Source organism: Gambusia affinis, linkage group LG03 (assembly GCF_019740435.1).
Source record: "Gambusia affinis linkage group LG03, SWU_Gaff_1.0, whole genome shotgun sequence".
Classification (NCBI taxonomy): Eukaryota; Metazoa; Chordata; class Actinopteri; order Cyprinodontiformes; family Poeciliidae; genus Gambusia; species Gambusia affinis.
The window spans coordinates 29,660,572-29,687,592 of record NC_057870.1 but is presented as its reverse complement, the minus strand read 5'-3'; the positions used below and the strand labels follow the sequence as shown (position 1 = coordinate 29,687,592).

At 35.4% G+C, this 27,021-nt stretch overlaps 3 protein-coding genes across 7 annotated transcripts; 2 read left to right on the top strand and 1 right to left on the bottom strand.

Annotated features, from left to right (window-relative positions):
• Window positions 1–753: 753 nt before the first annotated feature.
• Window positions 754–4,331, top strand: LOC122828471. Of its 4 annotated transcripts, XM_044112068.1 has the most exons (5): window positions 1,369–1,421; window positions 3,212–3,285; window positions 3,363–3,510; window positions 3,643–3,770; window positions 3,871–4,331. In XM_044112068.1, the coding sequence occupies exons 1-5, from the start codon at window positions 1,389–1,391 to the stop codon at window positions 4,295–4,297; spliced, it is 810 nt and encodes a 269-aa protein (XP_043968003.1). In that variant the 5' UTR covers window positions 1,369–1,388; the 3' UTR covers window positions 4,298–4,331. The 4 variants fall into 4 exon arrangements, with proteins under 4 accessions (XP_043968004.1, XP_043968003.1, XP_043968001.1 ...); XM_044112066.1 differs by having other exon boundaries at window positions 1,374–1,421; window positions 3,363–3,770; XM_044112069.1 differs by lacking the exons at window positions 3,212–3,285; window positions 3,363–3,510; window positions 3,643–3,770; window positions 3,871–4,331 and adding exons at window positions 754–1,274; window positions 2,145–2,316 and having other exon boundaries at window positions 1,362–1,421.
• A 781-nt stretch (window positions 4,332–5,112) lies between these two features.
• inpp5e (inositol polyphosphate-5-phosphatase E) lies at window positions 5,113–16,627 on the bottom strand. Of its 2 annotated transcripts, none has more exons than XM_044112064.1 (11): window positions 16,530–16,627; window positions 14,636–15,441; window positions 13,445–13,568; window positions 13,267–13,364; window positions 13,068–13,192; window positions 11,246–11,365; window positions 9,024–9,131; window positions 8,358–8,519; window positions 7,567–7,682; window positions 7,354–7,490; window positions 5,113–6,042 (listed from the first exon to the last, which is right to left on the bottom strand). In XM_044112064.1, exons 2-11 carry the CDS (start codon window positions 15,373–15,375, stop codon window positions 5,910–5,912), a joined length of 1,863 nt encoding a protein of 620 aa, XP_043967999.1. In that variant the 5' UTR covers window positions 15,376–15,441; window positions 16,530–16,627; the 3' UTR covers window positions 5,113–5,909. The 2 variants fall into 2 exon arrangements, with proteins under 2 accessions (XP_043967999.1, XP_043968000.1); XM_044112065.1 differs by lacking the exon at window positions 16,530–16,627 and adding an exon at window positions 15,629–15,715.
• Window positions 16,628–18,656: 2,029 nt separating this feature from the next.
• LOC122828469 (gamma-crystallin M2-like) lies at window positions 18,657–22,731 on the top strand. Its single transcript, XM_044112061.1, has 4 exons — window positions 18,657–18,741; window positions 18,903–19,067; window positions 20,657–20,899; window positions 22,403–22,731. Exons 2-4 carry the CDS (start codon window positions 19,035–19,037, stop codon window positions 22,679–22,681), a joined length of 555 nt encoding a protein of 184 aa, XP_043967996.1. The 5' UTR covers window positions 18,657–18,741; window positions 18,903–19,034; the 3' UTR covers window positions 22,682–22,731.
• The last annotated feature ends 4,290 nt before the right edge of the window (window positions 22,732–27,021 follow it).

Below are 27,021 nucleotides of genomic sequence, written 5' to 3'. Positions count from 1 at the left end.
TGTATGGGGAAATTCAAGACGAAGAAGACGACACAGTTTAATGTCCCAATTTTGAAAATCTTCTCTCATGATATTCAGTTATCTTTATGCATTAAAACGTGACACTAAAAGAGACATCAAGTCACAAATCGGCGGGGATTTAGCCTTCATTTACAATTTTTCTAATTCAGTAGTAAAACATTGCTCACCGTATATTTTAATTTCTAGACAACTAAATCATGTTTAGCAACATTTCGTACTGAGTAACTGATCAAGAATAAGAATCGTTTGGATAAGAATCGTTTAATATTTACAAATTACATTATCAGACAGACCAAAAATATAGAGTTAAGTGGATATTTTGGTATTTTAAAGACAAAATGACAATATTAAAAAAAAAAAATCAGACAGAATAATTATTTTTTTCCAAATCAGTTCCTTTCAATGCAAAACTTATAAAACTTACACAAAAACTGCAGTTGTGTGTCTGTGTCAGGTAAATTTTTGATTAAATATTTTTTTATAGTTACAGAGTAGTTACAGAATTTTTTTCTGAAGTAGGAGTAGAGATATTTCACAATAAAAAATTACTCAAGTAAAAGTAAAAAATACAATATAGCAAAAATACTCTTAAAAGTTAGTTTTTTTGTTTGTTTGGGGTTTTTTTTTCAAAAAAGTTGCACAAGTAAATGTAATTGACTAAATTTAACTGGCTGTTACCCAACTCTGATTACAGTCAATTCAATTGTTATTTATTCATTTATCTCTAAGCTGTATCTTTTATAACTTCATTATGCTTTAACCTTACACGACAATGACAGTGTAGCCCCATTTAATCACATTCAGCTCTCTGTATCACTATTTTTGTCATTTAGAACCAAAACAGAACAATTGATCATTTAAAGTGGGTTGGAATCATTTATTTAGCCATTAGTGAATCAATTCTAACTCAGAAACAGGAGAAAGAAAAAAAGGCCAGTTGTTGGATAAGGTCAACACTTCCACACAACTTTGAAGCACTAAGAAGCTGCAGACGGAACCAGCAGGATTACATCAGTACCTCATTGGCCAGCCGCCCAGCAGACGTTTAGCTATCGATCCAAAGATGCTGCCCATCTTACAAATCACTGCAGTGGTGTGGTGGATATTTCTGCTTTCGCGGTGCAGTTCAGCGTATGAGCTGCAGGACACCATCCATACTCTGAAAGAAGATAACCTCCACCTGCAGCACCGCTTGGAGAACCTCACCCGAGCTCTCAAAGAGCTGAAGCACCTTCTGACAGAGACCTCCAAAGGTAGGAATGGAGTCATCACAGGACTGGCACACATTTCCAAAAAGGAAACTTCAGTTTGTTTGTTTTTGTTTTTTTACTCTAAAACAGCTTCTCAGGGGGAATTTGATCCTGCATATGTTCACGCCTGGAGGGAGTGGTCCCAGCATGGTGAGAAGTAGAAACAAAGTTTTTCTGAAAATAATTTCATTTAAATTAGATGTGAATGTGGTCAAAGCCACATAAAGACAGTTACAAAATCGGTCTTCTGTCACCTGAAGAACATCTACAGGATTAGAGGACTGATGTATCAGCAAGATCTAGAGAAAATCATCCATGCATTTATCTTTAGTCGCATTGATTACTGCCACAGTGTCTTCTCAGGTCTGTTTTTAAAAAAATCAATCCTCCAGCTGCAGCTAATCCAGATCGCTGCTGCTGGAGTTCTGACTAAAACCAGGAAAACAGAGCACCAGCTCTACTGTCCCTACATTGAGAGAATACTGCTATTCGTTTATTAATCACTGCAGACGCACCACAACACATTAAAGATCTCCCATTGTTGCATCAACCTTCCAGACCTCTCAGGTCTTCTGGTTCTGGGGATACAGAACCAGAACCAAACATGGAGAATCAGCTTTCAGCTTCTATGCACCACAAATCTGGAGCAAACTGCAAAACAGCTGGAACACTGAGTTCTTGTAAATCAAAGTAGAAACCTGACCTTTTTAAAGTTGAACCGTAATAAATTAAACATTGACCAACATATTTCATGCATTTATGATTTTTTATTGTTTGTTTTCATTTTGTAAAGCTCTTTGATCTGCCATGTTGCTGAAACGTGCTGCACAAATTAAATATTTTTGGATTTCTGATAAGTCTGCTATCTTTCAGGCATCAGTGCTGAGACTCACCAGATGTTGGAGCAGGCTTTGTGTTTAACTGAACTCCATGATGCTGCCCATCCCTTCTTCATCTCTTCAGGCCTCCTTCTCTTCCTCACATCTGTTGTCTCTGTTCTTGCTGCACACTTTTGGTTTTAATTAACAAATATTCAGCCATCAATCATAACGTAGAAATCCCAGATAATTCTGATATTATTTTTCAAAATTGTGAACTGTAAATGTATTGTAATAATAAAATGAATGAGTTTATTTAAATCTTTACAACTTAATTTGAGCTGTTTCTGTGAAAAATTTGCTTTTTCATGTGATATTGCATTGAAATAAGCAGAAATATAAAGAGAGTCTGCAGGATTATTATGTTTATATAACAAGTAATAATAAATAATATTTGCATTCAACTTGAGTGTGATTTTGATGATTAAATCTGATGGGACGATTGCTTAAAATAAGATGCTTTTCTTATTTACAGAAAGAGAAGAAGGATACAATTCAAGGATTGTATGAAAATGATCAGTTTCTCTGGTTTTACTGCTCATAGGTTTATGTTTGAGGAAAATGAACATTGTTCTTTTATTCTATGAACTACTGACAACATGTCTCCACAATTAAAAGCAAAAATGTTTTTATTTGCAGAAAATGAGATATGGTGCAAATAATAAAAATGATGCAGTGCTTTCACACCTAAAAAAATGCAAAGAAAAAAGTTTATACTCATTTAAAAACAACAATATTAATGTTTTAACTCAGGAAGAGTTCAGAAGTATTTGGTGAGATAACCAGAAAGTTATTATAAAATAATGTATAAAACATTTGTACAGTTGTAAGATCACAGATCTTCAGAAAATAATCACTTGCTCAGAAACAATTAATATTTCATTGATTACTACTATAAATGTTTTATATAAAAATGAATGAATTTTTACTTGCATTTTATAGTTTTCTTTTCCTAGAGACACAATTTTAAATAGAAAATACAAATAGTTTTACTCATATTTCTGCTGTTTTCTGGTTGTTCTGCTGATGCAATGACATCAGTTTGTGTCATCATAATTCCAGAATTCTACAGTGTCAAAGATTACAAAACCAAGGAAACACGTAGAAGATCCATTTTTGAACAACAGACTTAAAAGGTAAGATTTCTGGGACAAAAGTTGTTTCCAAACGCAAAAATAATAGAAAACATTTTACTTTTATTGTATGTGTTCAGACAGAATGGAATAACAATGAATGAGCAAAGGAACCCAAATTCTGAAGACTGGTTGGAGGACCTTAAGAAGATCAGAAATATGACATATGAAGAATTCAATGGACGCCTATGTATCTTTGAGGACATATGTCGAAATCTACACATTGAAGTAAGGGTGACCAGAATGTCTAGATCTCAGTATGGTGAATTCCTGGTCTTTTTGTCTGAGCACATCCAGACGCTGGAAGGGGTTTCTGAACGCTACCTTCCTCTTGCATATCTGCTTCGTACTGCATATCAGCGTCCTCGTGCATATCAGCTTCCTCCTGCATATCAGGAAGCCGAGACATCGGATAACAATGCCATCAACTGTCTTGGAAAATGGCTTCTCAATACATTTCTGACAATGTACCAGAACGGCTCTCTGCGGTACTGGCTCGATGCCTAGTATTTCAAAAATAAACAAGTGTCATGAAAAGCTATTGCAGATATATGCACTAATCATTTTACTTTTATTGTATGTGTTCAGACAGAATAGAATAACAATGAATGAGCAAAGGAACCCAAATTCTGAAGACAGGTTGAAGGACCTTAAGAAGATCAGAAATATGACATATGAAGAATTCAATGGACGCCTATGTATCTTTGAGGACATATGTCGAAATCTACACATTGAAGTAAGGGTGACCAGAATGTCTAGATCTGAGTATGGTGAATTCCTGGTCTTTTTGTCTGAGCACATCCAGAAGCTGGAAGAGGTTTTTGAACGCTCCCTTCCTCTTGCATATCTGCTTCGTACTGCATATCAGCGTCCTCGTGCATATCAGCGTCCTCGTGCATATCAGGAAGCCGAGACATCGGATAACAATGCCATCAACTGTCTAGGAAAATGGCTTCTCAATACATTTCTGACAATGTACCAGAACGGCTCTCTGCGGTACTGGCTCGATGGCTAGTATTTCAAAAATAAACAAGTGTCATGAAAAGCTATTGCAGATATATGCACTAATCATTTTATTAGAATATCATACCTCTATAAAATATGAAAAAACTTTAGTAATTTTAGCATATTTTTGTGTGTTTTACTATTGTCTGTAAAACTCTGAACAGGATTTTAGAACCCCCCCACCCCAGCATGCTGTGTTTGGCGCCGAACACCTGCAGTGTCACTTCCTCCAACCGCTTCTCCGCCCCGCCCAGGTCGCCGCTCGGCTTCAGGACGGAGCGCGCCGCTCTGCAAAATACTGCCTGCTAATCTGTTTTTGGTAAATAATTGGGTAGAAAAGGTGCTAAACAGTAAAAAGTCAGTGAAAAGAACCTAAGTGAAACAAAAATGCATTCAGGAAGAAATCTATGGTCAATTTATAAACTGGAGGAAAATGAGACAGTTTGTTATGATACTAATCTAATATTTGACAGTTGAAACATGTTTTTCCATTTCTTTCTGTTTGTATAAACAGAAAGAAATAAACTTAAACTTGTAGCTGTTATTAAAGCATTTGCTGCAGGTCTGACTAAGCGTCCTCATACTGACTATGTAGCATTTATTATCTGTACATCACTAAAAGTTAAACTTATCTCTATTGAAACTCCCCTCAAAATATCCTGGAATCACGCAGCCCTGAATAAACAGGCCGCTACAGTAAAATGGCTCATAATTGGCTAATTTTTCTACTTTATTATTCTCTGATTTAAAAATAAACATCTCAAATCTGAAAAATAAATGTAAACATCAGCAAAACTTTGCAGCTATTAACAAAACGAAGCAAAAAGTTTTTTATACATTTATTACCGGATATTACACATTAGGTTACATAAAAAGTTGCAAATTAAGACGGGTCATGTTGACATGATACCAAGACCCACAGGCACTTTTTTTTTAATACGAGCAAAATGCTTTTTAAGCTCGGAATGCAGGTTCATAGCTGTGCTACATACAGTACATTCAAAGTTTACAGTATTTATGGGATTAGATGAGAGGTAAGGCATAAAGTTAGTGTTTATGATGAGGACTGGATGGCCTAAACGATAGTAAACATTTCAACATAGTTTTTAAAGAAGTGAGTTCCCTGAAGAAAAGTTAAAGTTCTTCAAATAAATAAAAACATTAAATTTCCCTGAAATGGAAACAAGTCGTACCTTCCTTTTTCTTCTTCATGCTCTTTAAACTTTACTAACCTCGGTAGAAATGGTAGGACCAAAAAACAACAACAAAAAAAGCCAAACAGCTGCGTTTTCACAATAGTTAGGCTCAGTGCACTATAAATCACAAGGCATTTGATCGTTTAATCATAAAAATGCAACATTATGGCTAAAGATGCTAGTGAAACACAAATTAGGATGAATGAGGTCGAGTCAGTCGAAGGATGTGTGTGAAGAGAAACCCTCTCACTTTGCGTGTTTTGAGAAAAGAAGGCTAGATAAGTAAAGGCCAGACTGCTGATGTCTGCAAACCTCGTATCTGTCTGACCTTATGGTCCTTACACTCCGTCGTCCCAGCAGCTAAGACAACACTGGTTTTCGTTTTGGTCCATTTCCACGCGTGGCACAGAGAGTTCATGGGAACGTTTAAGAGATGGCGCAGATGGTGCTGCTTTGGCTCGATATGGCCTCCCTCCTCTTCAGCTCTCTGGCCGTCATCCTGCGCTTGATGCCCTCCAAGTACAAACTCCGGTCAAACAGTCCTCCACACAGAGGAATACTGACCAACACACAAGCAAATACAGTAAAGGGAAAATCTTATTACCATGGTCGATTAACAGGTTATGAGATTAAAATTACTTCCAGGAAATTTCCACCAAAAAAACACAAAAATTGTTAGCGTAATCTCAGAAATTTTATGGAAAAAAACTTCTGACTTTGAAAAGTCAAAACATTTCTGCAGGGTTTCCTCCAGTGTACTATAAGCCTGGCGGGCCGCCTGGCTTTACTTTTGCTCCCACCAGGGTTAGCTTTGCTAATTTATAAATTTTTTCTAAATGTTTGCACTTTTTAAGACTGGAGTTGGTGTACAAATATTAATCTTCCAATAACACATAATGATCAAGTGATTTCCTGTCAACTTTAAACATTTTTCAACTCAAAAACACAACGGCCGCTAGATGAATGATTGCTATCCAACCACCAGGCTTAGCAGCTTTTCTGGCGGAAACCTTTTTCTGAGCTCCAAAATACACAAATTAGCTAGAAAAACTCCAAAATTTTGAGATTCTCTGAAATTTTTTACAAAAAACCCCAGAAAATTTCTGAGAACAAAGTCAAAAATTTGTTAGAAAATCTCTTAAATTTTGGGATTAATCTCAGAAATTTTCTACAAAAACAAGGAAATCTGCGTTTCAAAAGTTGGGCATTGTTTAGAAAAAAATGAAATTTTGTAAAAAAATAAGTCTACTGAGCTCCAAAAGAAAACAAATGCCAGACAAAACCTGGAAAATTTGACATTGATCTCAGAGACTTTCTAGAAAAAACAAGGATTTTCTTTTCAAAATTCAATATTTGAAACTCAGAAATTTCCATGTAATGTAATTTAGCTTCATTTTAGTTTCTCAAGAAACAATATTTAAAAATCAGCAAATCCAAATCCATCCCTTCAGCTGAGCAAATTAAAATATTAAAATTTACAGTTTGCAGTTATTCATATCCCTGACAGCTTTAGGTGTAAACATGTTTCATTACTATTTTTCCGGCCCAACAGATTCCTAACCTGAATCTGATAGAAGATCTGTGGAGGATGTTAAAGATTAGGGTGATGGCCTGAAGGCCTTCCAACAGCAAATATTCACAGCTCAGCACCAAAGAGAAATGGTCAAAAAAACAATTGGAAACAGACTAAAAGCTGGTCAGCCATGTTAAGTACATGACTGCTATGAAGGGAATAAATTTCTATTAAACCTGATTGAAAACAAATGATTACAAACATGTTGGTTAAATAAGAATAATTTAAAATCTAAAACTGCTGCGGCTGTGAATAACATTGGGAATAGGTGACAGAAAATGTCTTTAATGGACTCACTTGTCTCTTCCCGGCCTGAGTTTGACCTGAAAGACGGCGATGACGGGTCGGTGGTCGGAGGTCTTTATGCTGGAGCAGCTGCTGTATTTCAGAACTCGTATGTCGTTGACCTGCCTGCTCCTGAACACGACTCTGTCCTGAGAAAACAAGAGCGCTAAAAAACACAAAGACCTAGAGCAACAAGACGCTGAACACAGCAGGTTGTCTTCTTACTGTGTATGAGGGCGTTCTCTGCTTGGAGGTGGTGTCGTAGTTGTCACAGCCGATGTCGAATTTATATGTTGGGAAGAAATGAACCGGTGCTTCTTGGAAACCTTTAAAGATCGAACCTGCACAGAGATGGACAACCAAATACGACAGAGTACCGGGGTCACACTGAGAAAAAAAATACAAAATAAAATTATGAGGTAAACTAGTAGGATGAAGTCGAAATAATACGAGATCAAAGTTAGAATATTTTGAGATTGTAGTCTTATTGTGAGGATAAAGTCATATTATGAAAGGTGTAATAATATGAGAATAATGCCAGAATATTTCAAGAATAAAGTGAAAATAATGAGATTATGGTTGCAATAATATGAGATTAAAGTCACAATATTTTGAGGTTGAAGTCATAATATTATGTAAGATAAAATACTATGAGAATAAAGTTATATTAACACAAGAATAAAGTTCTGAAAATATGAGAATACAGTCAACATTTTGAGAATAGAATCATATTAGAAGAATTAAGTTTCAATATTAGGACAATATTCTTAATAGTTCGACTTTATTCACAAAATTTTATGATTTTAGTCACATATTTTTTAAATTTATTTACATAATTTAAAGTTTTTAATTCACAGAATTTTATGAGTTGATTGTTGTAATTTTATAACGTAATTCTCATAATGTTAGGACTTTATTCTCGTCATTTTATTATTTTATTTTCTTAGCCTGGCTTTAATACTCTGTCTTCTCACCAAGCAGCCATATTGGCCATCTTTAGCCGTCCTCATACGTACCGTCCTTCATTTGGTTTGTCAGCTGGTCGTGCTCCAGCAGAGGACTCATATCGCCCCCTACTGTCCGCTGCATGATGGCTTCTACCTCCGCCCGGTCTTTACCGAGCCGGAAGTTGAAATCCCCAAACCAGAAGACCTGATCGAACCTTGAGGTGACATCGGCTGCAAGTAAACAAAAATATTTCCCGTGAAATAAAACAGGTTTTGGTTTAAAGGACAGCGCATCCAAAGCAAGGACGAGATATGATGAATAAAGAGGGAGATATGTGAGATATTAAAGGATAAATTTAAGAGACATGTTTTAAGGAAAAGAAATCTAAAAATACAAAATAAATGAAACAAGAAAAAATAAGAAAAAATCATACAATCAAAAACCCAAATAAATGACTAAATAAAAAAGACTGAAGTTTTGTAATTAGAAAGAAACATTATTATTTTTATTATTAATTAGTTTGAGGGATTCAGTCAGAGATTTTAGTTCTGGCAGGAAATGCGTAATATTAGTTGTTTGTGAGTAAAAAAGTTTGGTTATATTTTTTATTCAATAAAGACAAGAATATTCAAATGTTCCAGGAAAATGTTTGTTTACATTGTAAAAAACACCTAATTCATAATCACAGCTGTTGTTTTCATTTGTTCACATTCAAAGACACTGTAACGTCTGACCTGGTGAGGAGCGATAAGGGTTGGTGTCCGGAAGGCTTTTGGGCAGAGCTAAAGCTTCAATGATCTTGTTGTAATCAAGTATTCGCTCGTAAACTTTGGTATCTCCAGCTGAAGGAAAAACCAAGAAACAGAATCATCCAGAGATAAAGAGGAAACAAAAAAACAACAAAATAGTTGGGGCCTGCCCATAGCAATGCATAAGGAGAGCAGTGACTGACTTGCGAAGCAAGTCAGTCACTGCCTCCATGCATTGCATGGCAGGCACCTATTGTTCTACACCCAATAGAATGTTTCTTTAATACGTATTATTTATTATTCTTCCGTTATCAAGCACGTTAATGCGGCACCCACAAAAGTGGTATCAAAACGTGCGGCTCGTTCCCGGGAGGGGAGCTATTACTTTTGGTGGGCTTTGGAGTTACCATGGCGACGTAAAAAGCAAAAAACGACCCCAAAATCACTAACGAGCTCACCAGGTGCATCTCTCGTCGTCAAGGGGACGAGGCAACCAGTAAATCCTGAAAATACCCTATTTTTGAGGATTTTCTGTGTCGTCATAACTTTATGTAGAAACGCCATTCAAACTTCATTTTGTAGATACGTCCGTGTTCTTTTTTAAAGTGAAGACAGCACGTCAATATGTATTATGGTTTGTCCACAACTTCTTTCTAAGCGACCCAAAGTTTTTGATTTTTGGAAAAATCAGAGTGTGAAGGCCGCTCCGCTAGAGTGAGAGTCAGAGCGACATTTTGACCCCAAATCATTTTTTAACTCGCCCTCACGCTCACAAATATTGCATGATTGGTATCAAACTTGGTCATGACATTGATACGCGTGCCTGCTCCGGTCAAATGTTTTCAAAAATTATCTAGCGCTTACAGTTTTCTCTCCAGGTGCTTCAGAGCAAAGTCATGCGCCAGGGTAGCAGACAGATCTCACTGATTCACTTCCATGTATTTCTGATAAATTTCAGACCTTGGCACACACTTTTTTTATCTCATTGCTGTTAATACTGTGAGTGAGGTAGAGATATGAATGGCGGGACTATGTGAGACGACAAATAGCCCTCTCATATGCTTCAAACGGTTTTCGAATATGTATTACGGTTCCCGACGGTAAACAGTTTTTTGCAATGCTTTTTTTAGTCAAACTGGCTGGCTCAAACAGAGAATTGTCTCCCCCTGGATGTCTCACTCACAGCTGGCAGAGAGGATTATTTACCATGGCAACGGAACCCAGAGCAGGGAGATTTGCTGAGGACTACAAATACGCATCACTGTAGTTCGAACTACTAGTTCAGTTAAAACAGAGGAGGACTGAGCTGGCCTTTAGAAAAACTTGCTGCTATGGGCTGTATATAACTAATTTAACCCTGTCACTGTTACACATGGGATGAGTTTGGCCCTTTGAAATGAAGCTTACTGAAAATTTCAAAATAAAAGCCCTTGAAAATTTTTACATCAGGTCATTGCTTTTTTGAGCGTTATATGACTGATTTAATCCAATGACTGTTACACATGGGATGACTTTGACCCTTTCAAATGAAGCTTAACAAAAATTTCAAAATAAAAGCCTTGGGAATTTTTACATCATGTAATTGCTCTTTTTGGCTTTATGTGACTGGTTTATCCAAAGCACTCTTACACATTGGATTAGTGTGGGCATTTAATATGAAGCTTACTGCAAATTTCAAAATAAAAGCCTCAAAATGCCCTCTGACAGTGCACCACCGGAGGCGGTGCAGTGATATCATTCTGCATTATCTGTTTATCCCAGGTTAGGGAACTGCCTTGCACAGCAAGGCAGTTCATTAGCATTAGCCTTTTAGCTTAAATAAGCTATTACCTATTTTTCTTACTTATCTGCCATGTTTAGTATTCTGAAGGAATTAAGTAAATTACAGAGAACATTCTAATAATATCCCACATGCTACAGAGAGCATTCACGCTAACATTAGCATATTTGCTCATTTTAGCTAATACACTTACTTTATCATACTGAATGGTGCATGTCCAGTTTACTTAACATTATTGTGATTCTATTGATTGTATTGATTACATTGCAGCTTTCTTTAGCATTGATGCAAATTGTTAGCATCAGAACGCTGGGTCCAAACCGACGGGCACACTTTGGCAGGCCCCAGTTAAATTTCTTCAGGAATTTTCTAGTTTAGTCTTAGTACGCCTTCTTTACCATCTTCATCAGCAGACAAACCTACTCACATGTGAAGTGGGACGTTATGAAGAGAAAGGAAGTTCCAAAAAAGGTAAAGGTGATGCCGACGGCTCCTTTCGTCTTGATCTGAGAGATGATTCTGGTCGTGACTGTGGCATGTTCCACCTCTGATTTAATAAAACAATAAGAAAAGCTTGTGACTACAAACCAAAATTAACAAAAAGAATAATTAATAAATAAAACATGTATAATATCCTGAAATTGTTCACAAAATTTCTGTATTTTTCTGTAAGAATTTCTAAGGGCAACAAAGATTGAGCAAATGTAAAAATATGAGACTTTTAACTGTAATCTGAGGATCAGTATGAAAAGTCTGGGTGTATGTTAAATATTCTAATGGTTAAAGTTAAGATTATTAAAACAATTATTCAACTTTAGTGGTCAAATGAGAAACTTGTTTATATTGTAGCAAATCGATGTTGCAATTTTTATTTAAGGACTTCAACAAAATCTTTCTTGTATGAGTGGGAATTTTTGTATTCTTTATCATTTATTATGTTTAAACTTCCCCAAAACTGTCAAACTAACTTGTTTTTAGAACTAAATTTGATTCTAAAGACACATTTTGTGGCTATCATACATGATAACTTCACTTTGTATGAATTACTAGCATCATTTTTTTATTGAGAGTATCAATAAATGTCACTATAATACAACATAAATAAGAACCACTTGCAACCAAAACCGCAAATAAAATAGTTTATGATGTCTCTCTAAACAAAATTTCCCTTCAAAAAACAGTAATTATTATAATCGAAATTGTCAGTTTTGTTTATCATGCGATTATCTGACAATATGACTAAATTACGTTAAATTGTGCAGCTTAGAGATGCAAATCACATTTCGTTGTGATCAAAGTCCTAAGGAAGCACTTTGTCATGAGGTCACTGCCATGTAGTTGCTTAAAAAAGAGGGAATTAATTATTACTGTGTTTTTATCATTATCGCATTACTACCACAAAATATCATGATAAGACTTTCAAACTGCAAAACAAAGTAAAATAAATTTAGAGAGTTTTAGATTTTGAACCTATAATTTGAGTTTATGAAAGATAAACATACAGTAGTAAGTTGTATAAACTTTTTATCAATTTTGTCAAACCTACAGGAGTTGAATAAACTACAGTTTTTAAGTTAGCGCTTAAAAAACTGAAGAAAAAGACAGGAGTGGGAACTGTTTCCCAGAATGCTTAGCAGCACGTTTCTGTATCCAGTGTGTGTTATGTTTACTTTAATTAAACTGTCAGTTTGTAAAGCTTGAGGATAACGTCCTGTTCACTAAATGTTTTTATTGTGATGTTTAATAAAACTTATGATCAGATCAGAAATTTTGTTCATGCAATTTGAAACAAAAACTGTAATTGTTCTAAAGAAAAAAATAAGCAGTTATTTTAACTTGATATTGTGAGAGAAAATAATATGGAAATGTGGCTCTTTAACTACGTGAAGGAAGTTTTTTTCTTGCATATTGTGAAAAAATGATTTGGCTTAAATTGCAGCATTTAGTTAAAACTCACAATTCAAGATCAATGAACTTAAAAAAAACAATGTTTAGATAACTTGTCTCCTGTTGTTAAATCAATTTCATGAGTTAAAAACAAAACAATTTTCTTGTTGACTTTAATTTCATTTTCAAGGCAGCAGGTGGACTTTCATTTTCAAGTTAAGCCACCTTCAAATGTTTTACAGTGTACCCCCCCCCTTTAGTCTCTTGCACTTAGGACTGAAAGTCCCAACATGAATCTAAATTTCATCTATGATTGATTCACCATGTAAAGATAAGCAGCAGAGCGACAATAGAGGACAGACCTGAACAGAACCACATTAGATCTCTCCTGATAAACACGGTAAGATAGAGAACGCCATGCGACGCCGTGTAAAGCATAACATAGTGAGGTCCCAGAGTTTCCTGAAGACAGGTCTCCCACTCCCTCCTGCAAGCAAACACATGCATACAAATTGATAATTAACTCAACATTAATCGCAAAATCCCTCTACCTGGACGTACCTGTCAGGGCAGCCTTCCTGAACCCCAATGACGTAGAAATCCTGTGCAAAGTCAGAGTCCGTCGGAAGGAGGAGATCGTTCAGGTTGGTTGGTAAGAACTGAAAGGTCAGACGTTTAGTTGACCTGGAGGTTAACGACATTAACTGACATTGTAAGGGTGTGTGAAGCTTCCTCCTACCTTCTCTCCTTGCATGTTCCAGGTGACGACGTAAACACCAACTTGTCTGTCGGGGAAGTGGCGGTCCAGCTCCTCGGCCCCGAGCAAGGCACCGCTTCCCAGCATGCTCCCCTCCAGGAAACTCCTGGGACAGAACAAAATCAGGATTATTTTCTGCATCACAGCTGATGTCTAACATGAGAAAAAAAAAACAATCTTTAACAACTATTAAAGACAGACTAAAACCTTGGATTTCGTCTTTAATAGTTGCTGACAAGAGAAAAACTATCAAGACTTTAGTCTGTGACCCATTTTTGCCTTCATTCCTGTCAAAAATGAGGCTGAACAAGTATATTCTCTGATCCAATAACACCACCCTTCCTGCTCAAGATGTTGGTACATAATAAATTTGGAAAACCTGAAGTTGCAGTGAAACACAACAGAAACGGAAAACAAAATTTTGGCATTTTGACACTTTTTTTTCTTTGACGTTTTTGAAAAACAACATAAAGATGCAAGAAGACGCCTGTGTTAATGTACTAATTAAACCTGTCGCAATTAAGCGTTTGATCGCACAATAAACTGAATTGACAATTTTGATTCTAATGATTCATGTTTTTTGAAGGGAAGTTTTGTTTAGAGAGACATTATAATCCATTTTATTTTGGTTGTAAGTGGTTCTTATTTATGTTTTATTATTGTGTCTTTGTCACGTTTTATTTTGGATGTTTAAAATATCTTCCAGTTGCAGTGGTAAGTATTATTTACAAAATTAAAGTTTATTGGTCTTGCATTATTAAATCTCTAAAAAATGTTTTCTCGCTACGTTTTCTGGCATTTACAAACAGAAATAATTTTGGTAATTCTAACTTCAGACAGTGAGAAAAAATGTCTGTCTTTTGATATTTTAGGTGAATAAATTTTTTTTTTTTCAACCGTCAATAACATTTTCCAAATTTAGGCACTTGAACATTAGATTACACTTTATTACAAAACTGTGTAATTTGAATATCAAGCACTTTCCAAACCTTCAAAAAACATGAATTTCAAGCATTTTGAAGGATTTTAAGCATCCATATCAACTTTGCTAAAAGTCATCAGCATCTAATGACCCTGTTACACCAGGAAGAGTGATCTACACAAAAAACCATTAATGCCAACCTGATGGTAATCTGAGCCTGGCACTTACACGGCGTCCTAAGTCCACTTTACCTGTTTCGAACATCCTGGGGTCTGATGGGGCTTAGTACGCTGTAGATGGACTTCATGGAGTTTACCGAGGTGATGTCCGACCCCATGTTCTCCAGAAGCCGGCTGTCGCTCAGGTTCCTGTGGAGGCACTCACCGCCCTTCTCTTTGACCAGCATGCCATAATCCAAACAATCCCTGTCAATCCTATTAGCTGCCCGTAAAGTGGCTGACGCAAAGTTCCTGTCCAGAGCGGGCAGTGGCCCTGTGGGCTGCACTGGAAACAGCCGCGCCTTGGCGGCTCTCCCCCGTTGGTCGTCCGGGACGCTCTGCTGCCTGTACGGCCGAGCTTCGTGCTGCGGCTGCCGGCTCTTCCTGTCCTGGAAGACCGGAGATCCCACTGCGAACGCAGGCTGGGGTCTGGAGTTGGAGTTCTGCTCATTTGTCTGAGGTATTCTGTCATCTTTGAGAGAGTCTGTGGAGGAACCCGTCTCTGCTCTGTCACTCAGACTCTCCTGGCTGCTTCTCAGTTTCCTGGTCCTCATACTATCCTCCACAGACACACTTTTGCCAAACTTTGAAACTTTGGATATTGATGGAGGGCGAGGCAGATACACAGGGATCTCCCTGTCTGCCTGTGCTGCATCATTGTTGGTAGATTTTACATCAACTAAAGGAGTTTTGGTTTCTATGTCACCATAGTCTCCTTTCCCAGGAGCTTCACAGGGGCGGTTGAGAGTACAGTCCTCTCCATTCTCAGTCATCCTTTCTTCATGTCTGAAACAAGCTGTGGTGAGCTGGATAAAGCTTTTTCATTGCTATTAGAAGACCTGCAAAGAAACAGAAAGCAGCTCAGTAAAATGTAAAATAAGTTGCCTAGAGGAGCTGAGGTGGCAGAGAATATGAAAGGTATTGTTGAAATACAGATGATGCGTGGAAAAAGACAGTCTGATGACAGGAAAGTGAAATAAAACTTTATATCTACATGCAGAATACTATTAAAAGCAGAAAATTAACCTCACATCCCCCACCATGACCCATATGGCAGCATCCAAACAGAAATGCAGTTTTTTCAGCAGACACAGGGAAGGAAATCAGGGTAAACTGAGGGGAAATTCAAAGCAATTCTATTTGTTAAGATTCAAACTAACAAACCTGAACATGTCAGTTAGGTTTAGATCAGGGAGCTTCAGCTTAACAGCTACTGTCCTGAAGAGTTTATGTATCATTGCTACATTTGGTGGACTATCTGCATTTTGAGATTCCATTTAAGTTTGCGGTATTCTGTTATTTAACAAACAAAAACGTTTTCTACATAAATCAAGCGCTTCTGTTTCGTCTTGTACATCCCTAAAACATATATTGTTACTTTGGTCTCACAAACTTGCACGTTACAAATAATTTTTTCCATCTGTAACTTTTCCACACAAGCGAACTCTGATTTTTGATTTGAAAACCAAACCTTTAAGTTTAGTATCGCTTTTTATTGTCCTTCCAGCGCAGAATATCTTTAAGATGTTGTTGTTATAGCTGACATCGCTACACAATGTCACAAACTCAAATGTTTGACTCAATCAGTTAAGTCACTGCTGCTAGCGAACATTGTTACTTACTTACTTTACCAAAAATAAAGTTATTTCTAACTTAAACATATTTTACCACTTTTACGCGTTTTACTTTCTAACCAGAAAGTCTCACAACAAAAGCAGCTGTTTCATTTCCACCACTTTATGGGCACTGGGTAGTAATTCTGCTGTGGTTAGCAATGCTAACTGCTAATTAATAGCAACAATATATTCTAGCTAGCTGAGCTAAATAACGTTCCTGTTAAATCTATTTCAGCCGGATTAACATAAAATCTCCATTTATTTGTGTTCCTTTATTCAAAGAAATCGAAATCATGATAATGTAGTGTTACCTTCAGTGAACTGTCAACATCTGAGTAGCAATTTTAAAATTAGCTCTGCGACTTCCCTAGCAACGTTTAACAACACGGATTTTGTTGCCAAGAAGACAGAAGAGAACTGGATTGAGATGCGTCACAGCGCCCCCTCAGTCAGAAAGCTATATTACAACTGTTCAATCATTGTCAGTCGTTTTTAATTTTCTTTATGAAGTACCGATATTTTACAGTCAAAGGTGGGCAGAGTACACACAAATTGTACTTAGGTAAGAGTAGCACTACTTCAACATATTTTGACTCAAGTAAAAGTAAAAAGTAGCCATTCACAAAATCACCAAAGTAAGAGTAAAAACTATTTTGTAACTGATCAGGTCTGAGTTAATACTTAGAAATTATTATCAGTCAGACAAACAAAAAAAATTGACATGTTCAATGTCAAATTATTTCAATATAGATATCTTACGAAACTAAAACTCACAACAGATATTTTTTTTACACCTTTACAATGTCGATTATGCTCTGGTGACAATATTTGCTCCTTGTGATATCTTCTTGGCATCAAAATGTCACAACAGGGTAAGAAAATAAAAGATGAAAAAAATACAACAATAAACTTAGAGTACAAATAAGATCTCTTTTTTTCTTCATTCAGTGAAGTAGGGAGAGTATCCTGAAATTTCACTCACTTCATAATAATATTATCTAAATAAAAGTAAGGAGTAAGATGTAGTAAAACTACTCCTAAAGTATTTTACCCACAGAAATTATTCAAGTAAATGTAACTGAGTAAAAGTAACTATAGTTATTGTCACATTTATTGGATAAAAAAACAAAGTCAAGTCAAACCAGGGAAGACAAAAATCCAAAAACATAAAATCAGTTTTTAAAAAGCAGTATTAAATATTTTGTCCAAGTAATTTCTTTATTTTCTGTTAAGACTTTCTGATCCATGTGGTTTAATTTTGGATCATATTTAGTTAATTTTGCCTTAATATTTTTAGAGACGGCAGAACATGTTTTTCTCAAACTTGAACCATGAAAACATTTAAATAACTTTGAATATTGCAAAATGGCTACCTTAAACCCAGTGTAGAATCATCCTTAATTTATTTCTGGGATTACAAAAAATTCATACACATGATCAATTTGGTTTATTTTTATAGAGACAGCAAATGTAGTCTCAATTTCAACTCAATCACACAAATATTTCAATTGATCCAAGTTATAAATTATCAAACAGTACAGAATTCTCCATTAATTATTCAAAGTAGATTAAAACCAAATAAAAACAAAATCTGCAGCTTTAATTTCTACACATAGTATTTTAGTTTGTTTCTGTCATTATAGAATTGACTAAAAATTGTTATTTATTTGTATAATACTGTACCACATTTGACATTGTGTGGAGATTTGGGGCAATACATACAAAACAAATTTACAACCGTTGTACATAATATGAAAAAAATAAATCAATTCGAATACAACATAAAATGGGACAATGAGAACATACAAAGTTGTTATTTTTTAAATCAAATGCACTAAAATTATTGGACCTTGTAACATTTAAAACTGTTCAATTCACGTTTAAAGTAAAAAAGAAAAACATGATACAAGAAATGTTTTGTGACAGAGAAGGGAGTTATAATTTAAAAACAAATGTATTAGAACATGTAATGTGTAATGGACTAGATGATAGAAATATAAACCAACTTCAAAAACTGCTTAAAAGGAGCTTAATGGGAAACATGTTGCATAGTATGAGTGTCATCAAAAATGTTATTAATGATATTAAAAATGTATAAATAATTATACATTTAAGGATGAGAATGTGAGATTTTAGTGTCATATAATGTGGAAATACTTTAAGTTTGTCTAATGTTTGGAGATTTAAGTTTATTGTATCTTGTATCTTCTGCTCTTTTTGAACAGATAATTTAAAACTGCATGTCAATTGGGCATGATAATTTGTTTTAACTTTTATTTTCTTTAGTTTTTACTTTTTGTCAGTTTGAAGTAAATAAATAAAATAAAAAAATTTGTATTGTGTTAGCGCTTTTCGATCTTTCCTTTCAAATTGTTTTACCTCTTAATGGAATCACAATAACTTTCCACACGCTTAGCAACATGCCAAAAGGACTGACTGCACAAACCTCATTATGTCAGGGGGAAACAAAAACCAGAACGCTGCTGATGCTGAGGTAGGTCACGGTGAATGGACAACGTCAAGGTGAGAGCGCCGATTGTTAACCCCGCCATCCTTTCTGTGACCCGCCGACACTTTTCATGAGAAACAGCCGCTGAATGGATTTCTGAGCTGGCTGGCCCCCCGGGAATGTTGACGACCCTTTCCATATTCTGTGTTTTTCTATGGCAGTGTTGCTGGCTCAGGGAGTTTGAACAAAAAGGGGCAGTCTTTGGGTCAAGTATAAAAGGAAAGGGTTAAGCCAGGTAAGGCACAGTTTGGTGCAAGAGAAAGAACAACAGCAGTTCAGCAGCAGCAAAAGCCGACTGACAACCAAAATGACCTCTCCTGGAATGAACATGATGAGCAGGGTGAGTCTGACATTCTTTAATTATGTGTTTAGAGAAAAACTTATTAAAAAATGAAAAAAACAAACAGCGCGACTAATTACTATGCTCAAACTTTGTATAAGCTGGAGACGCAAATATGCATGTTTTTAAAATATGTATATTTTAAAAAGACTTTTTTTTGTCTGTTTTCCAGGTTTTCATATCGTTTTTGTTTCAAAATTTAATGTAGAGATGTTAACTATAAACTGCTTGTGCGTCAGAGGAAGGATAACTAATCTTTGCAATAATTAATTTTATCCAAACCTCCATCTCAGTGCATATCGCACCACTTTGACTCTTGGCTCGTCTTTTCACTGGCGTTTGCAACGCTGCATTGTTGACCGCAGTACAAGACCATGTAATGTGCTGCTGTGAGCTATGTATCTATGGCAAGCCAATTTAACATAAAATCAGTTTCACCGCACTTTCATTCCAGATACCTGGAAAGTAAGTTAGTTTATTACTTTATTATTTATTTTATTACTACTTTATTATTGCTTTATTTTATTATTATAAGTATTAGTAAATGAAGATATCTCTCATTATGTTTTGACTAGACCAAATGCCTATTTGAAATATCTTAATTACATCAATTATGTCAAATTTATCATCTAAAATGAACAAGAAATTCTTACATGTAAAATGCAATTATGACCAGTAGTAATTCAAAATGAATTTCAACAGTCGAAACATAAAGGAAGCCCAAAAAGAGCTGCAACAAATGTTGATTTCTGGCTTAAAGAAACAACTCGAGTTACCCAGATGTGGGTAGAGCACCCAAAAATTGTACTCAAGTAAAAGTAGAGCTACTTCAACATATTTTTCTCAAGTAAAAGTAAGAAGTAGCCATCCAAGAAATTACTCAAATATGAGTTAAAAAGTATTTGGTTAAAGGTCCACTCAAGTATTGAGTAATTAATCAAATTATTAATCATTTTATATTTAAAAACAAACCAAAATATAAAGTTAAATGGGAATTTTGGTATTTCAAGGACAAAAATGACAATAATTTACATAAGTAACAAAAAAATAACAAAATCAGGCATAAAAAATCTTTCAATTAAAAATGTAAAACTTATGAAACTTCAACAAAACCCTGCAGGTGTTTGTATCTGTTTATGGCAAATATTTGTTTAAAACATGTTTGTTTTTTATTCAGTAAAGTAGAGAATCCAGAAATTTTACTCATATAAAAGTAGCGGTACTTCATAATAAGGATTCACAGACTTTTTTAATGTCGTATCACCTTTGCTTGTTTGTGGTATGAAATTCAGACTCAGGACCCAGATTAAGAAATTTAATACTCAAATAAAAAATAACAACAACAAAGTAATTTTTGTAACATATAGATATGCATATTAAAAAAAGTGTGTGTAAATAATTTATAAAATTTAACAATTAAATAAATTTAGTAAATTAACACATTTATATCATTTATTAATAATCAAACTTATAATATTTATAAAATAAGATTACTCAAGTAAAAATAAAAAGTTCATACTAAATGTAATTGAGTAAATGTAGTTCATTCCTACGCTACTCTGGAGCTAACCAAAGTCTTTCCGTCTCAGGTCGTCTTCTACGAGGACCGGAACTTCCAGGGCCGCTCCTATGAGTGCATGAGCGACTGCCCAGACATGTCGTCCTACCTGAGCAGGTGTCACTCCTGCCGGGTGGAGAGAGGCTGCTTCATGGTCTACGACCGCACCAACTACATGGGCAACCAGTACTTCATGAGGAGGGGCGAGTACGCCGACTACATGAGCATGATGGGCATGAGCGACGGCATCCGGTCCTGCCGCATGATCCCCATGGTAACCAATCCCACACTCACCGCCAGGGGCGTGACTAGACTTTTTTTAAAGGGCCCGAGCAGGGGCACAAACTGTGAAAGGACAATGCTAGCAAAACAAAAAACAACAAAAGATTGAGAGAATAAAATTATAATTTTACTTTAATCTGTAAATATTATGACTTGATTCTCGTAACTTTATGATTTTATGCTCTTACGATATTATTATCTAAATAGCAATAATTTATACTCTTCAAAAGGACAAAATCTTAAGTATTTTTTGGTATTCTTTCTAGAGCACTTGAAATAAAACAAACTTAAAAGTAACTTTTCAGTAAGATATAGAGGCTTGTTTTTAGTAAATATTTTCTTATTATTTCCCATTTTATGAGTTAATTTATCTTCCAATGGAACTGTCACCTAGTTAAAGAGTACACATTTCTCTATTATTTTCACTCACAATATCAAGTTAAAGTAACTTATTTCACTTTAAAATAACTTAAATTCTTGTTTCAAATTTCTGTTCTGATAATGAATTTTATTAAATGTCATAATGAATTCTGACCAAAAACATTTAATGTTAAGATGACGTTATCCTCAAGTTGCAATAATATACACATTTGCCTTAATGAAACACCAGAGTCAGATCATTATAACAAACTTCTACCTCAGGATACAGAAACATGCCGCTAAGCATTCTGGGAAATAGTTCCCACACCTGTTTTCTCAGTTTTTTAAGTGCCTAAAAACTGTAGTTTATTCAACTTTTGGAGGTTTTACCAAATGAATAAAAGGTTAACACAATTTACTGCTATAAGTTTATCTTTCACAAACTCACATTTAGGTTCAAAATATAAAACTGGCTCAATTTATTTGACTTAAAGACTAGAAGACAGTAGACACAACTAAATCAAATCAAATCAAATTTTATTTGTATAGCACATTTCAGCATCAAGTCATTTCACAGTGCTTTACATCATGTCAAACACAGAAACACAATGCAACATAGAATCAACAATCAAAACACGATATTAAGTCAATTTCCATCATTAAATTTGTAATTGATTACGTTTCAAATACAATCCTAAACAGGTGGGTTTTCAGTCAAGACTTAAAGGAAGTCAGTGTTTCAGCTGTTTTACAGTTTTCTGGAAGTTTGTTCCAGATTTGTGGTGCATAGATGCTAAATGCTGCTTCTCCTCATTTGGTTCTGGTTCTGGGGATGCAGAGCAGAACCAGAACCAGAACCAGAACCTGAGAGATCTGGAAGGTTGATACAACAGCAGCAGATCTTTAATGCATTGTTGTGATAAACCATTCAGCGATTTATAAACTAACAGCAAAATTTTAAAGTCTATTCTTTGAGCTACAGGGAGCCAGTGTAGGAACTTTAAAACTGGTGTTATGTGCTCTATCTTCCCGGTTTTAGTCAGAACGCGAGCAGCAGGCGGCTCAAATGTTTTACAGCGTTGGTCCAGTGTTGTAATATTCTGAGCCGTAACCCTCTTTTTGTCTCGTGTCACAGTACAGAGGATCCTACAGGATGAGGATCTATGAGAGGGAGAACTTCGGGGGTCAGATGTACGAGATGATGGACGACTGCGACAGCATCATGGACCGCTACCGCATGTCCAACTGCATGTCCTGCAACGTGATGGACGGCCACTGGCTGATGTACGAGCAGCCCCATTTCAGAGGCAGGATGATGTACATGAGGCCTGGCGAGTACCGGAACTTCAGCAACATGGGCGGGAGCGGGATGAGGTGGATGAGCATGAGGCGCATCACCGACTCCTACTACTAAACTCTCTTTGCACTGAATAAAGCTGTCAAAAAATAAACTGCTGGGTTAAAGTCACTGCTTATTTCCAAACACTTTTTTTGTCAAACTTATTGATCAAAGCATAAGCTTGAAAAGTTTGAGACGTTTAAAATATAAATTTAAAAAATAAAAATCTATTTAGGTGACAAATTAGAAAAAAAGTGAAGTGGGAGGAAAATTACACCAGGTTTCAAAATATAAATTAAATTTAAAGTACCCAAAAATTACAGTCAAGTAAGAGTAGAAATTTTTCAACTTGTATTTACTCAAGTAAAAGTAAAAAGTAGCTGTCCAAGAAACTACGTAAGGGTAAAAAAGTATTTGGTAAAATCACTACTCAAAGTATTGAGTACCTGCTCTAAACATCAATCATTTAAGATTTAAAAAATGCTCAGCAGAGTAAATAAAACACATATTCAATTTTTCATTTCAAGGACAAAATTGAAATGAAAATTTTGTCTTTTTTCATTACAGTTCAACCAAATACATTTAACCACATTCAAATTCAGTCAAATTCCTTCCAGGTAAATGAACCATTTCCGGTTAAATTTGTTATGTTAACCGGAATCATTTAAGTTAAGTTGGAAACAGAGCAAAATTGATTCGGTATGTATGAGACAAAATAAAGACAGTCCACAAGAAACCGCTTTTAAACCTGCACTGCATTACATGACCACTAGGGGGAGACTAATCTAAAGTATTGCAATAGGAAAAAACCGTCAGTAGAAAATTCCTCTTTTATCACTTGATTTATTACGTCTTTGTCTTCAGACCTTCTTCAAAGAGTTTTGTTTTAAAATATTTTCTATTGTTTTTTGTTGAGTCTGTGAATTGGGTCACACTTGCAGAAAAACTGGCAATAAAGTGCAAATCACCACCATGATTTAGGCGTTGTCAGCTTTAAAAGCAGCACATTCAGTTTGCAGACAATGTGCAATTAAAAACAAACGATACTGAAAACAGTTTGAAAACTATTGTATCACATTGTCATGCATTCAGTCTTTATGCTCTTAAATTTGATTAACTAAGAGAGTGAAATATCCTCTTCTTGTTGAGGAAACAATAACTTTACAGTGAAACATATGTGGTTGTTCTCTGTATGTACTGTGTATTCTGAGTTCTGACACCATGTGGTTTCAACAGTTTCAGATAAAAATCACAAATAGATGTCAAACACCGCTTTAATAATCAATTTCTATTGACTTATTGTTTGGTTTGTAATATTAGTCAGACTCATCAGGAGTCAGACCTTCCAATAATATTTTTAAGCACCCTCAAGAAATTGTTTTATCAATCTGTCAGACTACAGACACATTCAATAAATCTTTATATTATTGAAAAGTTCATTTAATTCAGTAGCCTTCTCACAAAGTGAGACACATAAATTAATTAGACAGAGACAGATGCTTCAACACCTTTATTTCTCTTAATTGTGATGATTTTCTGCTAACAGATGATAAAATCACTACATTTAAAATGAGGATATTACGAAAGATCAATATAGAACTATTTTTTAAAAAAACAGATAGATGGGTTAAATGAAAAAGGTTCTTAATTTCAAAATATACTTTCAATCTGACAAATGATACTCACCGTGATGCATCTTCTAATTTACTAAAAAAAAAAAACCTAAAAAAACCCAACAATATTTATTTGGGTTTTGGTTGGTTTCTCATATTTCTTTAGAGATTTTCAAAATTCTCTTAGCATCTTGCAATCTGCTCTCAGGGTAAAGTTGGTTGGATGATCTAATATTAGCTTTAGCATTAGCAGATTTCTGACAGCTAGCAGTGGTTTTTGCATGTCCTTTACTTTTAGACTGCTTCCAGTGCAATGCAGTGACTGATTTCACATTATTTCAAGATCTTTTTTATAAGATTCACAGATTTATAGGGTGCTCAATATGAATTTCTGAATTTCTATCTGTTTAAATATAAATATTTCCATTTAAGAGCACATGTTGCTAAATCAGGAAAAACTCTTTCAAAGAAATGATTTTCTAATGATGTGTACCTGCTATAGTGTGTCTTTGTGTTTGTTTGTTTGTTTTGTTTTGTTGCCATTTTAAGAGGGAATTGCTGTGTGGGGTGTCCTAACTTATTCCTCACCAGATTTTTCAGTTGTTATTATCTATATAAATTAAATTTCTCAGTTTTGTTAAAATGTACATTAACTAACTGTATGTCCACATATGTTAGAGGAACACATCTTACAGAGTTGTAGTTCGTTTGAAGAAATTGTGCATATATGAGGAATTAGTTAATTCACAAAAGCATAAATAAATATCGCTAACATGAAAAAGATTTGATGGCCAGATTAGTTTCAGCTGAGGAGCTTTGCTGCTGCTGCCTTCCTGGTACAATAAAGGTGCCAAACACTGAGCTGGAAGAGGATTAGTCTGAATCCAAAAGGAAATAAAACTGTTATGTCTGTAGCATTTGCATATAAACCTCCAGGTTACAGACTAAATAGTATAACAGTTTTCCAGTTGTCTCTGTTTTTAATTTGGCTTTAGAGCCGCTCAGCTGTTGGAAACATAAATATTAATGTTGGACCACCTGAGATTGTTTTTCTGCCCTTCCTTTAGTTGTGCTCAAACAACAAAAGAAAAGTGCTGGAATCAATGTGCAAACACTCTAAAACAATTATCCAACAGGAAGTAAACTCGCACAAAACACATAAAACAGGGTTTCTACACTTTTCCCACAGTAAAATTCAAGCTGTTCTTAAGCACTGCCAGAGTTTTCAAACTTTTCCAACGGCACATTCTGGAAATAAAACAATAGAAATGAACTAAAGAAGGCAATTTCAGTTCACCATTATATGACATCATTTATTATTGGCAACAATGTCCTGTGATGGTATTCTATCAGCCACAAAACAAAGTAAAATATAGCAACATTTTATGTTTTAAAAATTCTCCCTCACTCCCCATAGACCAAAGTGGTCTGAGAACAAAAGACAAATTTAACAATAACGGAAAGAAAAATCCCAATTTAGTTAACTTTTGCTTAAAGGAATATAAAACCGCCTTCACTTCAATTACACGGATGAATTAGGATTAATAAATGTTCAGGAAATCAAACAAATCGGTTCAAATTAAATGCTGAAACACATAAATAAGTTTATTACAACTTTTCTACAAATCTGTGCTGTCAAGGACTTCGTACAGAAATCAAGAACTTTCCAAACCTTGAAAACACCTTATTCAAGTATTTTCAAGGCCTTCAAGCACCGGTGTTAACCCTGTAAAAAGTCGCGCAGTAATCATTCTACATTTTCTGGCAGCTAAATGCAATTCAAGTAAGTAGCTGCTTTTTAATTCACCACACAATTGCGCAATGTGACATTTTGAAAACAAATTTGCTTAATGGAAACACCATTAGTATTTAGCTTGCAAACTAAATATTTACTTTCAAACTAAATGTTTCAGTCTGAGCTAAATATTTTCTTTTCAAACTTAATATTTAGCTCAACTAAATATTTATTTCACAAACTAAATATTTAGCTCCAAACTAAATATTTTGTTTCAACCATTATGGTTGCACAGATTCTTCTCCAGGCTCAAACCATCCTTACCAGTTCTTCAAAGCAGCCTCTTAGTTTTGTCAAATGGATAGCATAAGTCCCTTCATATCTCATATCGTTTTCATTCCTCAACGGAGGATTTCACAAGCGCAACTTTCTAACATTCCTCCTCCCTCTTTTTCTTCTTCCTTCTTCCTCCAGAGAGCAGCCAATCCAGCGGCCGAGCGGGGAATCGATGCCCCGATACCAGATTCAGCCTAATGAGGATCAGAAACATCTTAATAAAGACCCGTAATCCACCACTTAATCCCTCATTACAAAATCATCTGCATTTTCTGGTGGTGCTCCATAAACCGCCGCAATGATGGCGCATTCAGGCCCATTGTTCTGGCTGGCCTCATCTCTCACCCAGGGCTACGACTCCCTTTGTCTCCCCTTGGTGTCAGTTTTATTTGATCCGCTCTCATTAGACTTTCAGACTAGATGAGCAGAAGGGGCTGAAAATAGTGCTTTTGTGTGCACTTCTATGTTATCTCTTGTCTGAAATGGAAAAGCAGACATATGTTTAATGAGGATGGGATGGACTGGGACCTCCAGATAGAGGAGCGCGTTGTGGAGAAGGTGCTGTGACCGATTACTGTTAAAGGACACAGCAATGTCTAATTATGACTTATGAGAAATTACTCTGAAGTGGGACAGAAAGATTAATCTGGGCAGCACAGAGATTCATAAAAGTATCACAATAAAAGTTTTACTCAACTTTAAAGGGAACCTATTGTGCAAAATTCACATTT

Bases quoted from the DNA above. Each gene is read 5' to 3' on its own strand.
- LOC122828471 (XM_044112066.1), top strand. From the start codon at position 1,389: ATGTTCACGCCTGGAGGGAGTGGTCCCAGCATG. The intron at 3,286-3,362 runs GTAAGATTTCTG...GTATGTGTTCAG, and splicing joins TTGAACAACAGACTTAAAAG to ACAGAATGGAATAACAATGA. The intron at 3,771-3,870 runs GTACTGGCTCGA...GTATGTGTTCAG, and splicing joins TACCAGAACGGCTCTCTGCG to ACAGAATAGAATAACAATGA.
- inpp5e (XM_044112064.1), bottom strand. From the start codon at position 15,375: ATGACTGAGAATGGAGAGGACTGTACTCTCAACCGCCCCTGTGAAGCT. The intron at 13,569-14,635 runs GTAAAGTGGACT...GTTCTGTCCCAG, and splicing joins CCCCAGGATGTTCGAAACAG to GAGTTTCCTGGAGGGGAGCA. The intron at 13,193-13,266 runs GTACGTCCAGGT...GTTTGCTTGCAG, and splicing joins CAGGAAGGCTGCCCTGACAG to GAGGGAGTGGGAGACCTGTC.
- LOC122828469 (XM_044112061.1), top strand. From the start codon at position 19,035: ATGACCTCTCCTGGAATGAACATGATGAGCAGG. The intron at 19,068-20,656 runs GTGAGTCTGACA...TTTCCGTCTCAG, and splicing joins GAATGAACATGATGAGCAGG to GTCGTCTTCTACGAGGACCG. The intron at 20,900-22,402 runs GTAACCAATCCC...CTCGTGTCACAG, and splicing joins CCTGCCGCATGATCCCCATG to TACAGAGGATCCTACAGGAT.